At 46.6% G+C, this 13818-nt stretch overlaps 1 protein-coding gene across 1 annotated transcript in view; it reads right to left on the reverse strand.

Annotated features, from left to right (window-relative positions):
• The window catches only part of IL17RD (interleukin 17 receptor D), a 65663-nt gene that overhangs the window by 11961 nt on the left and 39884 nt on the right, over positions 1 to 13818 (reverse strand). The window contains exons 2-8 of the mRNA XM_014457706.2: positions 13692 to 13749; positions 9397 to 9522; positions 5161 to 5279; positions 4531 to 4651; positions 1450 to 1494; positions 1210 to 1361; positions 95 to 160 (exon numbers count right to left, since the gene is read on the reverse strand). Of these exons, the coding sequence (XP_014313192.1) occupies positions 95 to 160; positions 1210 to 1361; positions 1450 to 1494; positions 4531 to 4651; positions 5161 to 5279; positions 9397 to 9522; positions 13692 to 13749 (687 nt within the window). The remainder of the gene's footprint in view (positions 1 to 94; positions 161 to 1209; positions 1362 to 1449; positions 1495 to 4530; positions 4652 to 5160; positions 5280 to 9396; positions 9523 to 13691; positions 13750 to 13818) is intronic.

Raw genomic sequence — 13818 nt, forward strand, 5'->3', positions numbered from 1 at the left:
GGCTTGAAATTTAATGTTGTAAGCAGTTGGGGTTTTAAATGAACTGGACTCATTCTGCAGAATTAATAATAGGGCTTTCCTGAATTATACGTACCTCAATTATATAATCACCTGGAGATACATTTTGAAGGAGGCAACTGGTTGTCTCTGTATTTTGCTCCTGTAAAGAAACAATACTTTTAAAACTTGCTTCTTGGATGAAGGTCATCAGGACCTCTCTCTTCCCCCAGAACTGAAGATCTCATATAAACTTTTTATTTTTTTCAGGAGCCATCAATCAGATCAGAAAGCAACTGTGCTTATCTGCCACATTATCTGAACTTCACTTTGATAAAAGGCCTAGGAGAGCCTGGGACCCCTGTCATATTGTACACTTAGCTGGTGGTGCCCTCAGCAGGAGTATTTTATTTGAAAACAAAGAAACTATGCAGTTAGAATTTTACTTAATAAAATGGTGGGGAGAGAAATTACCTGCCCGTGTTTGTGTTTCTTTTATTTGCCGTAATTTTAACTTGAGCAGAAGGTCAAAGGAGGTGATAGCCAGCAGGAAAGCAAAACTGAACACACAGAGGAGCATGCCCAGGAAGACGCTGGGGTCTTCCACCGCCACTAACCACCTCTCGGGGCTCCCAGGGGCGACCCCGCAGTCCTGTGAACTTCCATGACACGTTTCCCACTCCCTCTGACCGCCTCCAGTGTAAGAACTTGGTTACTGAGTTTCTACTTAACCTTGGCCTATGTGTAAAAAATCAGTAGCCACTGAAATGCTAGTGCATGGCTCCTACATGTCCTTGTTCCACTTAGAGCTGTGTGGCCTCAGCTTCCCCATCTGTACGGTGGGGATGACAGCAGCCTCTGTTTCACAAGGTGGTAAGGTTTCCATGAGCATAAAGCTTGGTGGTTGCCACACAGTGAGCACCTGATTAATATCTGAAATACAGAACAAACTAGAAATGCTACATTACTTTGGTTCCTTGGTAAAATCCTTACCAGGCTCCATCACCACGGGGATAGCTGGGGTGCAGGTAACTGGGGAGTGAGGGATGACGGCAAAATGGTCTGCGACATACCCGGTGATAATATTCTGGAAAATCTACCAACTGCTGAGTCAGCAACACCCAGTGCTCATGCTGAACCATCCAAATTCCAGGGGCTCGGGGGTCACCTTTAAAACACGGAGTGTTCCTTTATGTACACCTAGTGGCCCACCTGTTTACAGGTCTTTCGCTTGAAGGGTCCCTCGTGCTTGAGTTTGTAATGAAGAGAGAAGAAACGGAAGCCAAAGGTGTGTGGCGCGTGGTTGAAGGTCACCTGCATATCCGAACCGTGCTGGGTGATATTCAGGTTCCGAGGCTTCCAGACTGGGAGGAGAAAGGACCCAAGTGAGCACCCCAAGGCCACCCGACACCACCGGGGTGGCAACACGTTGACAAGAACAGCTATACTTACAGGGTTTGCAGGCCAGGTTGTCCGGCTGTAACAACAGGTCACAGGCTGTTAACAGAGATAATATTTTTGGTTATAGGACAGTTTGACATTTTTCTTGCCCAACAATTCAATAAATATAAATAGGTGGCACTGGGTGCTGCTGGGAAGAGTATTAAATACATCGATTCAACACTGATTTTCAGTGCAGTTCAGCTGTATCTTACGAAAACTTAAAGTGTACAATATAAAAATATTAATGCAGTTCACTTTATGCCAAACAAATGAAAACAGTACAAAGTCACCCAGATTTTAAAAGCTTGCCAAGCGTTACGTAGTTTCAAGGCCAGCAGCCAAGGGCTGCAGGAGTGTTCATGCTGCTGCCACATGGAGCCTGCTTTCGCTGTAAACAGAAATGATGCTGGCCCTGGCCCTCTGTGGAGGTGTTTGGGCACAGGAGATCGAAGTGAGCCTGTTAACTGTCTCAGGCTATCTTAACCTTCACTAGCATTCTAATTTAAAATCCTTTTGACTGAGTCTAAAAGTGACATCAGGCATTTACTAAGGAGTAGTAGCATCCATGCTGAAAACCAGGCATCAAAGCCAATACTTTGAAACGATTTCAATGCAATAAAAACACAGTGAGAGAGGCCAAATAGCTAGTTCAATATGCCATGTTGCTAACCCAGGGAGAACCCTCTGGAAAAGGTCGATAAAATTCCAAGAAAACCAAAGGCAGCCTCAAGGTCACTGTACTGAAATAGAGAGAAACACATCTCCTGCCTCCACCTCAGATCCAAATAGACACACTAATTCCAATGGGAACAATTAATCTTAAATTATGCCAAGTTTGCCCAGCTGGTGTGGCTCAGTGGTTGACTGAGCCATGCACCAGGTCACCGGTTCAATTCCTGATCAGGGCACATGCACAGGTTGTGGGCTCGATTCCCAGTGGGGGGGCTGGAGGGGAGGGGTGAGAAGGCAGCTAGTCAATGTTTCTCTCTCATCAATGTTTCTATCTCTCTATCCCTCTCCCTTCCTCTCTGAAATCAATAAAAATCATACTTGCCTGGACAGCGTGGCTCAGTGGTTGAGCGTCAACCTATAAACCAGGAGGTCATGGTTCAATTCCCGGTCAGGGCACATGCCCAGGTGTGGGCTTGATCCCCAGTGTGGGGCATACAGGAGGCAGCCAATCAATGATTCTCTCATCACTGATGTTTCAATCTCTTTCTCCCTCTCTCTTCCTCTCTCTGAAATCCATAAAAATATATTTTTAAAAATTATGCTAGGTTTGATTTAGGCAAGTTTTCATGAACACATGCTTTGGATCCTCCCTCTGGTTGTTATGTATGAGGTATCAAGAGATATTGTTAGGTGCTAGTGGTCTTTTCCCAATGGAATCTTATTTAATTAAGAAAATGAGCCTGGTGGGTGTGGCTCAGTGGTTGAGTATTGACCTATGAATCGGTTGTGGTTTGATTCCCAGTCAGGGCACATGCCTGGGTTACGGCTTGATCCCCATCAATGATTCTCTCTCATCTTTGATGTTTCTCTCTCTCTCACTCTCCCTTCCTCTGTGAAATCAATAAAAAAAAAAGTTTTTTAAAAAGAAAATGAGGCCAATTATTATAAAATAGAGGCCCAGTGCACAAATTCGTGCACGGGTGGGGTCCCTCGGCCTGGCCGGCATTCAAGGCCTATTGGGGGCTGGCCGGCAGAGGTGGGACCCCAGGAGGTTGGCTGGCCGGTCCCCCAGTTGGGGCCTATTGGGGGGATCGGCCGGCAGGGGTAGGCACCGTGGGAGGCTGGCCGGTGGGGGGGAGGGGCCGCAGGTTGGCTGGCGGGGGTGGGGGTGCAGGAGGTTGGCTGTGGGAGCACACTGACCACCCGGGGGAAGCTCCTGCATTCAGCTGGTGGTCAGTGCGTGTCATAGCAACTGGTCAACCGGTGGTTCTGGTGGTTCGGTGGTAACAGTCGCTTAGGCATAGATAGATAGATAGATGATAGATAGATAGATAACTTTGCTGCATAGATTAGAAGAAAACGAAAGACTAGAAGAAAATAGCCAGAGTAAGAGTTCCGCAAAGGGAACACTGACGAAGACTGGAGTTGAGAGTAAAAGCACCACGGAGGAGGAAGACGGCAACCAGGTCACACAGGAGGGCAGACAGAACAGCTGACAGGAAGGCAAGAGAGAAGTGCTGCAGCCCTCAGGGGGCCTGTCACCAAAGCAGTGGTTCAGGGAGATAAAGAGACACCGTGTGCAGAGCAGATGGAAGAGGAGGCCAGGAAGCAAAGAGAACCAGCAGGGTTAGGGCTGGAGAGCGTGGGTCTGAAAGTCAGACTTCTGGGGTTCCAGCTCCAGAAAGCCCTTTGACCTCTCTGTGAGTGAGCCACATCTCATGACTGAGATGGTAAGATTAAATTCTTTGCAAGGTTGTCACAGGGTAAGCCGGGTTAATATTTGGAAAGCATTTAGAGCAGGGCCTAGCACACAGATGCTAAGTAAATAAGTAGAAAGAATAAATAAATTTCCAGGAAGAGGTGATCTCAGGAACATTGCTTAATTTTCTTAATCTAACCCTGAAAACGACAGGCAATCACTCACCAAGGCCACCCTCCTGATGACAAAATATGAAATCATTTCATGCTTTACCCCAAAACCAACTTATACTTCTTATTCCTGCTTTTATTATTGATTTCAGAGAGTAAGGGAAAGGGAAAAAGAGATAGAAATAGAAACATCAATGATGGAGAGAAGAATCATTGATCAGCTGCCTCCTACAGCCCCGCACTGAGGATTGAGCCCACAACCCGGGCATGTGCCCTGACCAGGAATAGAACCCTGACCTCCTGGTTCATAGGTCAAGGCTCAACCACCGAGCCACGCCAGCTGGGCTTATTCCTAATTTTTTAATCAAATAGTTTTAATACTAGCAGCATCCTGGGCCAAACTTTAATTCTAAAAGTTGCTTTTCTGGATGCTTTTCTCTGCACCGTGCTGGTTTCAGACCAGTATTTGGTGGGTTCTTAAACACATATCTGTTGAAAATTAAAAGCAGAAGTGTCACCATGGGAACCAGGCAGGAAGACCAAACTCACCTCGGGTTCTGAAAAAGAAAGGGTGATAATTGCTTTCGTTTTTAATGGAAGGAAAAGGGACAATCTTTACAAAGTAATCCGTCTCAAACTTCATATTCAGGAAAGGTTGAGATTCCATTCCCTGAAAGGGAACAAAAACACACGTGACGTCATGGAGAGATGACCCACCCTCCACCTGCCCGAGAGCGCTCGGTCCTCCCGTTCAGTCACCGGACACAGCTCCAGAGCGGGGACGGGTCCCAGGGAAGGAAAGGAGGAAGTCAGGGCTGTATTTTCTGGATCCAGTTTGGGTTTGGATCCCTCACCAAAAATGAGGATCAACAATGCTGTCTGTTGTTTGGCAAGGAAGCCAGAGCTTTTAACTCTGAACTTCGAAGACGGTGGGGAGGCGCCCACAGACACTCCGGGACGGCTGTCCAGCATGTAACCCGAGAGACGTGTTTACCAGCAGAGGTGCTGGAGGCTGCTCGGGGAGTGTGCAGCCGGCTGGCAGTGTTGCCCGCCATTGTCGCCCACCTGGGCAGGTGGGGCGGCCCCCACAGCCCCTCCTTCTCCGGTTTCACAGACTCTGAATAGCCCATTCAGACCCCCGGAACAATGGTCAGGAGCACATTCCCGCGTGCGACTCACAGTTCTTTTGAAGCTACTGTTGAGCTGCTTCGGGTCCTTGAGAATCAGTTGCTGGCACTGTCTGCCCTCCGACTTCAGCTCCTCCAGGATTACCCGAAATCCTTTCAGGAATTCGATGCCTAAGCAAAGCAGAATGCTTCTGTTAAAGGTGGACCTACTTGCTTTTGAACACACTTTCCTTCCTCCAAGATTATTGTCCTGTCCGCCTACACAGCAGTGAAAGGAATTCTTACTGTGGCCAGCACATCTGAGTTTACAGAAAGGAAGCACACACTCTGCATCCGTCCGGGACAGGCCAGGTGGTTTTCCCTGCCACGGCGTAACTATTCATTAACCTCCAATCCAGCCAGCCAGGTCACACCTGCCCACTGCCTCTGTGACCGTAGGGTTCAAATACTTAGACTCAAGTCACAATTGGTCGTAAAACGTCTGCAGTGGAATACATAATTCCTAGGTCATTAGCCAGGGTGTATTCAACTGACAAATCACCGGGCTGACTAGGGACTCTCCCCAAACTATGTTTCCACTTTAAACTGTAGTCCTGTATTTGCTGGCATGTTTCAATGAGCAACATACAAAATTCCCAACAAAAGTGTGTGTCTGCACCCAAGGGGTTCCTAGGCTTGAGATTAAATAGACGGCGAGAATGGCAGTGGGATTTACAAAGCGCTTCTTGCTCTAATCTTGCCTGAAAGGCAGACACCCAAGAGCTGCCCAGTGTGTGCAGCACAGAGGCCCCAGACGCCCACAGCGCCGCTGAAAGGCGCCGGCCCAGCCTCCCGCCACCTGAGCTTCCCCCGCTACACGTCGGAGTAGATGCTTTCAAAAGGATTAAGCTCTGATGTCCACAAGAGCCAGCACCGGGCTCTGTATCCCATGGAGACTGGAGGAGTCCAACTGCAGCTGGAGGTCCCCCCGGCCGGCCTCAATTGGCACGATATCGATTTCGCATTCTTTCTGCACACTAGACAAGGAGACTTTCCAACCCTTCCCCTCCCAGGGCCAAAGTAATTACACAGGATGCAATTAACCAGGTGGGAAAATGATGGATGGCAAAGGCCAGGGAAATCTTTTTCTCTTTCAAATAGGTTCTCCAATCCTGTAACTTTTTGATTAAAAGCACCTATTTTATGGTGGGCCGGGCAAAGGAGCGACAGGTAGAGCTTCCTGTTTTAGGGAGTCTGCACATAGTGTGTGCAGGTAGAAACTGTTGTATTTCAAGTACAAAGCTTCCTGTGGGGGTGACACCCAGCTGACAGGCAGCCCAAGGTTCAAACATACTGACAAGATCCGGCAACTATTCAGTAGATCGCACAGAACTCGACTTTTGCGATTCCTCCTCCCCAGAATTTTTTTTAATTTTTTTAAAATTTTTATTAATTTCAGAGAGGAAGGAGGAAAAGAGATAGAAACATGAATGATGAGAGAGAATCATTGATTGGCTGCCTCCTTGCTCGCCCCACCCCCAACTGGGGATTGAGCCCGCAAGCCAGACACATGCCCTGACCAGGAACCAAACCTTGACTTCCAGGTTCATATGTTGCCATGCCTCCCCAAAATTGTTTTTAACGAATTCTTATAATTTATATTAAGATTTAATTCATGCAATGCCCCGTAGAACTTACTACCTTAACAAAAGCCTGGTAATGAATATGATTAAAGAGCATACATGTCACAATTATATAAAAATTAATGTAACTAATTACATTCATGTACAGGGTGGGAGTGGGTGGTTCTAGTCCTTAGTATTATTATTAAATTGATTTTAGAGAGAGGGGAAGAGGTAGAGAGAGAAAGAGCAAGAAACATCGATGTGAGAAAGAAACATCAATTGGCTGCCTACCGTACGTGCCCCAACCAGGGATCTAACCTGCAACCTAGGTATGTGTCTTGACTGGGAATTGAACCCACAACCCTTTGGTGCACAGGTCGATGCCCTAACCAACTAAGCCACACTGGCCAGGGCTCTAGTCCTTATTTTTAAAAGACCTGCCAAGTCTGAGAGGAGACAGCAAATGTAAATCTTAAATCACAGTAACACCTTTATCACAATTCTATTAGCATTTATATTATACTAGAGGTCTAGTACACATAAGATTCATGCACAGGCGGGGGGGGGGGTCCCCTCAGCCCGGCCTGCGCTCTCTCACAGTCTGGGACCCCTTGGGGGATGTCCAACTGATGGCTTAGGCCCGCTCCCCACAGTCAGAAATCCTTAGCACTGCCGTGGGTGCAGGCAGCCGTGGGCCTGGCTCAGGGCTTCTGGCTGAACGGCACTCTCCCTATGGGAGCGCAATGACCACCAGGGGGCAGCTCCTGCATTGAGCGTCTGCCCCCTGGTGGTCAATGCGCATCATGGCAACTGGTTGTTCTGCTATTCGGTCAATTTGCATATTACCCTTTTATTATATAGAATTGTAGTTATATAATGTTTGGCAATTTTATAGGACAGCGTCCCTTAAAGCAGTGGTTCTCAACCTTCTGGCCCTTTAAATACCGTTCCCCATGTTGTGACCCAACCATAAAATTATTTTCGTTGCTACTTAATAACTGTAATGTTGCTACTGTTATGAATCGTAATGTAAATATCTGATATGCAGGATGGTCTTAGGCGACCCCTGTGAAAGGGTTGTTCAACCGCCAAAGGGGTCGCGACCCACAGGTTGAGAACCGCTGCCTTACAGAAACGTTTTACCCCTTCCCATTACTTAAGTCATTAAATCCTCCTAACAACCATCGATAAAAGGTATTATTATCCCCATTTTATTGATGAATAAACCGAGGTATAGAGACACTAAATGACTTGTCCAGGGTCACATAGGAAATTAAATGGCAGAGGTAGGACTCAAACCCAGAATACTCTTAACCCATATGTTTTTCTGGCTCCCAAAGAGCTTCCTTGACAGGACCTCACAGAAAGAGATAGGACTTGTCCAGCCCCCCGACCCCCACCCACCCCCCGGCCAAATCATCATGCAGGTCAACTACAACCTTCTGCTACACTGTGCCACATTCTGGTTTCCTACCACCAACTCACATCTCTTCCTTTCATCCTAAAGAGGGAGCCTGCAACTCATCAGGCCAACCCCTTAGCCATTTAGCCTTACATGGAGCGACCACTTCCCTTTTATCCACAGAGAACGTTTGTATCTTTAAATGTTAAGATAATGTTATTTTTGGAAACCCAGTGGATTCAGACCCAGCAGTACTGACATGGATAAGTGAGTCAGGCCCACCGGTCTGACTCATCCTCCCGCTCCCTGCACTCACCTCTCCTGCAATCTGGTTCTTCTGAGATTTATCCCATTCAGATTTTAAAATTCAGACTTTATTTTTCCCTTGGCCAGATTTTTTTTTAATACTAAGATTGGGTAACAATGCCAAAGGACCAGGTTCTGATGATGATAACAACAGCCACAATTTTTTAAGAACTCTCTCTAAAAAATGGACTGTATGTGTGTCTCAAATTCTTACAACAAACCAAGGGGCAGTCATCTGCCCTTCACAGATGGGGAAGCTGGGGCTCAGTGAGGGCTGAAGGCTTCTTCTGATTCTGGGTTCAGACCCAGGCCAACTTCAAGAAATGGACCCTTCCAAGCCCCACATTCAACTACGCCATCCTCCCCTGTGTACCATCAATTCATGAACGAGGACAAGCAGCGTGGCCCTAACCTGAGTCTGGCCAGATAATGTGGGTTTGCTTTTCCTCTTCCTTTCTTTCAGTTTGGTTTCTCCGGCCCACACGGTTTAAATAAAAATTCAATTCGTTGCCAACATTTAAAAATTGTTGGTTTCATGGTTTCTCATGAAAACTGGGATTTTCCTGAAAACTCACAAAATGTGCCAAAGCTGGGCCTGCACACATCTGCGAGGCTAGAGACCATTAATGCCGGATGCCAAAGCCTTCACGTCCTTGGATGGGCCACCCATCCTCCCACTGCGGCTGAGACACAGAGGCCAAGCAAGGCCTGTGCCATTTATCACTCACACACTAGCATGTTTCAAAGCCACATCTCTCTCATTCACAGCCAAGGGAACAAAAGAGGAGCCACAGGGCACAGCATCGAGCCGTGAACATGCCCAGCATAGAAGTAGGAGGTGTGTCCGTGCCCAAGACAACCAGAGCTACTCTCATGTCAAGACCTGCCTGGCCCCCGGAGGCCGTGAGGTCTGGGCCCCTTGCACTGGGCACTACCCACCCAGGCCACCTCGGTGGACTCCATTCTGACCACTTACCAAGGGCCCCTGGGGACCAAAGAATGGTGACTGCCACTTGGTCGTGGCAGGCGTACTGGCTGATGGTGATGTTCTGGGCATCGGCAATCACGTGCTTCCCCACTGGATTCAAGTATGTGGTACAGTCTAGAGAGTTGGGAGAATAAGAACAGTCACGTTTAAAAGTTTTTATTTCCAAGTTCATCTTCTCAAATTACATAAAGCATGTCTGCAGGTGGCCAAATCCATTCTGTGTGCCTCAGAAGCCCAAATGCGAGATCAAAGGTTGACTGTTTGCAAAAGTATAAGGTGCTGCAGTGAGATTTATTTATAGCACCACCCCCACACCCACCCCACCCCTTGAATTAAATCCCAGGACAATGGTTAGAAGTATCCTTTGTGGGCTAGAGTTTGTGTGTGTGTGGCATCAACTTTTTTACTATTTTGAAATTTTACCCAAATCAATAATTATTTACATTCATTCAATCAGTTTTCAGCATTAAAGAGTGATTTGAAACAAAACAATGATTGAATAATTGGGTTTGCTTGTTTTCAGAAGAAACCTCGAGGGCAAGGTATCTGGGGGAAAAGGAAATAAAATGAGGATGTGAATCCATGGGAGAGTGAAGACTTAACCAATTAGAAGCTGCAAAAGATACTGACTGACTTAGTGATAGGCCAAGCACCTCCCCATGTTCACCAGCATCGGCAAAGGTGAAACTTGTGTTCCCACACACCAGGTGTCATCAAAGGCACCACACACCCACCAGACCCAGAGTCCATGCTGCTGAAAAACAAAAAACCCGGCCCTTGGATTTTGTCTGAGGCCCTCGTTCATGCCACCTGCGAATGCAGCCACGACCGCGGGAGCAGCTGTGCCACCTGGTTTTGCTAAATACACCTTCAGAGTCTGCAAGATCCTGAAAGCTGCCAGCAGCTTCCAGCCAGACGGCGGGCTGGGACTTCTGAGAACGGCCGCAGGCCCTTCTGGCCACTCATTTGGGGAGAGCCACCAGCCATCCCTGGCGTCACCACGTCATATTCTTATGCTGCTTCATCTCCGTTCCCTTCTCGATGGTTAAGCTTGAAAACCTCTGCTGCAGCAGGTCTTCAATCCCATCAACTCGAGGTCGGGCTGTTTTCCTTTGCCTCGAAGCTTCCACTGGTGTTTTCTAAGAAGCTCGCCGAGTCTGCTGTACTCCCCGTCTCACCACCCCCCAAAACCAGACCGCACAATTGCCATATTCGGGACTAAAAATGTTCACTGGATATTTAAAGATTAAGAGACAATATTAGAAAGACATGAACATCACCCAGAACCTCCCACCACACAGAAGTAACTGCTAACCTCTAATGGGCAACCTCCTAAGCTCTGAACGTGCATGTGGTCTTCCTCCTTTTAAAATTTTCTTATTAAAGTACAACACGCTCACCAAAACACAGAGCTCCGTTTTACAGCTCCACCCTCCACACTGCTTTGTGTCCTGCTTTCTTGCCTGACCACATCAAGTGTTCTCCCATCTGCTTCAAAAACAGCCCTCCCACATTTCAATATTACTTCTTCTGAAAAGATGCTAATCGTCAATAAAACTGAATTCTACTTCTGATGAACATTCGCTCTCAAAGCATTCAACATGTGTTCTCTAGGTGCGGGAGAGAATTTTACAATAGGGAAAAAAGTTAAACATCTGGTGCAATATCCTCATTACACAAATGAGGAAACTGCATCTAGAGAGGTCCGCTGGGTGGCACAGGATTCACCGCTGACCAGCCCAGGGCCAGGGCAGAAAGCAGCCTTGGATGCTCATGCAGGACTCCTGCCATTCCATCCTCAACACAGAGCTTATTACTCGAATGAGTTCTAAATCAGAAGTATTCAGCCTGCAAAGATCCTGGCTGTGCACAGCTTTCCAGTATAAGACACGGCAAGATCCCCTCACACCTGCAAAGTTCAAACATTTTCACTTATTGAGGTCAATAATGAAAGAGAAACCTTTGACTTCAACAGCTTTAGGAAAAGATGGGTGAACAAGAGAAAATCATGGTTGTTTTCTTTGTCCAACCCTAATGCCAAAATTAGCACTCTCCTGCTCTCTGTGAATACAATTATGCAAATAAAAAGTCTAAGAATTAAAAAAAAATGTATTACAACCTACTCAAGCATTTCCCCCCTCAGAGCCTGAAGAAAACTAGAAATGCAACGTGAAAGGAGGCAAGGAGACTGGTGACATTTGGTTATGATTTAATGGCAAGGTATTTTCTTTCTTTATAACATCAAATGGCAAAAGAATAGAAAAATAAGATTTTATAGTTTAATACTTTTGGTGAAAACTTGGTAATTGGTTTTTAGCTATTTCAAACAGAACTAGCAACCAGTCAACTAAGCAATAACAGGAACTTTCTTATGGACGAGAGAAATATATTTCTCAATGGAAAACAATAAATGTACTTTACACAGCCTGGATCCAATTATTAGCAACTCTAATGTTTTGGATTTTGGTTACAAAAAAAATTATGCCCAAATGACATTTTGCCAAAATGCAACTGAACTTTAGATGTCTCAGGAGTCAATTCCAGTTGTGAATTAAATTCTAATTAAATGCTGCAAAATCAGAAAGAAAATAAGAGATATGCACTGGCACATGGGCCAAATATCTAGTCCCATGAAGAAAACAATAAGATACTTTTAAGTTTCACAGGTACAGATCCTCTTTCACAAATCCCCCTATTAAATGAGAGATGCAAATACTTGTTTGCAGCTGACCGGAAAATTCTGAACTTTTGAATGTAATACAAGATCTGCCAGGACCAAGAACACTGACTAGAAATTAACTTTCTAACTCAAAGAAAGATCCCTTACACATGTCTTTACTTAGCTGAATTAAGTATCACGGACTCGCAAATCCTTCATTAGAATCACAACGTGTACCCAGAACATGCGCACACTGCGGACGTGAAATGACTGTTTCACCTGGAAGTCCTCACTGGTTAACTTAAAGACCCAGGTGGGCAACTGCGGGCATGCATTCGACATACATACTTGTATCTCAAAACTGTTAGACTGTATACCCCCCCTGGGAAGCCCTGCTCTAGTTGTGATCATTCCAGAGGCCCTGTGTGTCCTTCACTCCTCACTTATTACATGGACTCTCATAACCCTCCCCCGAGAGATGAATCAAAGGGCAGGGGTCACTGAATACTAGTCAAGCTCCTTCTTGTCATTTTTACCTGTAAATTACGGCTCAGAAGGCTAAAATGCTCACAGTTGTATATAATTACCTTCGTGGGCATGAAAGCCCAAGAAGAGGCTATATCTGCTTAGTCAGAAAAAGCACCCCCACCTTGCCCTTAGGAAACACTTTGGCCAGAAAAAGTCACGTAGCCTTGAGAGAAGGGGCCCAAAAGGTGCCTGTGTTCCAACTCCAGTTGAAATAACTTCTAATATTAACAGATGTCAATTACCGAGTGCAGGCCAGCTACCGGCGAGCGGTTGCTTTGTTTAAGCCTCAGATGATGCTGAGGAACACCTTAGGTTGGTTTGCTTACTTTTGTACTTTACATGCATTAAACTACTACACTCATATGCCAAAAAAAAAAAAACCCACAAAATTACACTAAGGAAGAAATTTTTTTAATTAATCTTTGTTTGATCATGAGAAAACTGATGGTTGGAGAAGTCCAATCGCCTGATTTGCTCAGTGGGGAACCAGGGTTGGAACCCAGGCCTAAGTCAGAGGTGGCAGCCAACCGAAGGCCCGTGCGCCAATCTGGAACAGATGCATTTGGCCCACTCTGTGTGTCTGAAAACTTTTAAATAAATGCCAGTATTAAAAAATGTTCATAAAAACATGCAAATCTCCCACTCTTCTTGGAAATCACTTCTGGCTATCCTCAGGGGGAATTCCTCAAGGTCTCAGCGGCTGGCACGGGGAGCCAGTGCCCTCTAAGGGGACAGCGCCATCTGTGCCACAGCCCCTACCACTCCCAGCATCCTGCACCGGGCAGCCCTGCTCACATGTCCCCTGCGGGACCCTACAGACAGCTGCCTTTGTTCTTAAGGACACGGCCACATCCTCGGGCAATCAGGGGAGGCCTCCATACACAGCTTCTCCAAACACCACGGAGGACGCTTGAGCCGTCCCAAAGTCCTGAGTGGCTTAGTTGAGACTGAGCTGCTTTCGCTCTGCTGACAAACCTGGGCGGGTTCAAAAGATTCCTTAACCCCAGGCCCTGCAGGGTCCTTGATTAAGTGCGACCGTGTAAGCCTCAGATCACTCACGGGGCTCCATTCTTCAGAGGTCAAGCCAGTTACTTACTGTCATATCTGAAGGTGATGTTGTGCAGCCCACTGTTTCTGCTGGCCGGCCCCACTCCCTGCGGGAAAACAAGAAAACATGATGAGGAGGGAAGCCAATTTGCTTTTCCGGCACCGATCCCCATGGA

This window comes from Myotis lucifugus, unplaced genomic scaffold, assembly GCF_000147115.1.
Source record: "Myotis lucifugus unplaced genomic scaffold, Myoluc2.0 scaffold_83, whole genome shotgun sequence".
NCBI classification, from domain to species: domain Eukaryota; kingdom Metazoa; phylum Chordata; class Mammalia; order Chiroptera; family Vespertilionidae; genus Myotis; species Myotis lucifugus.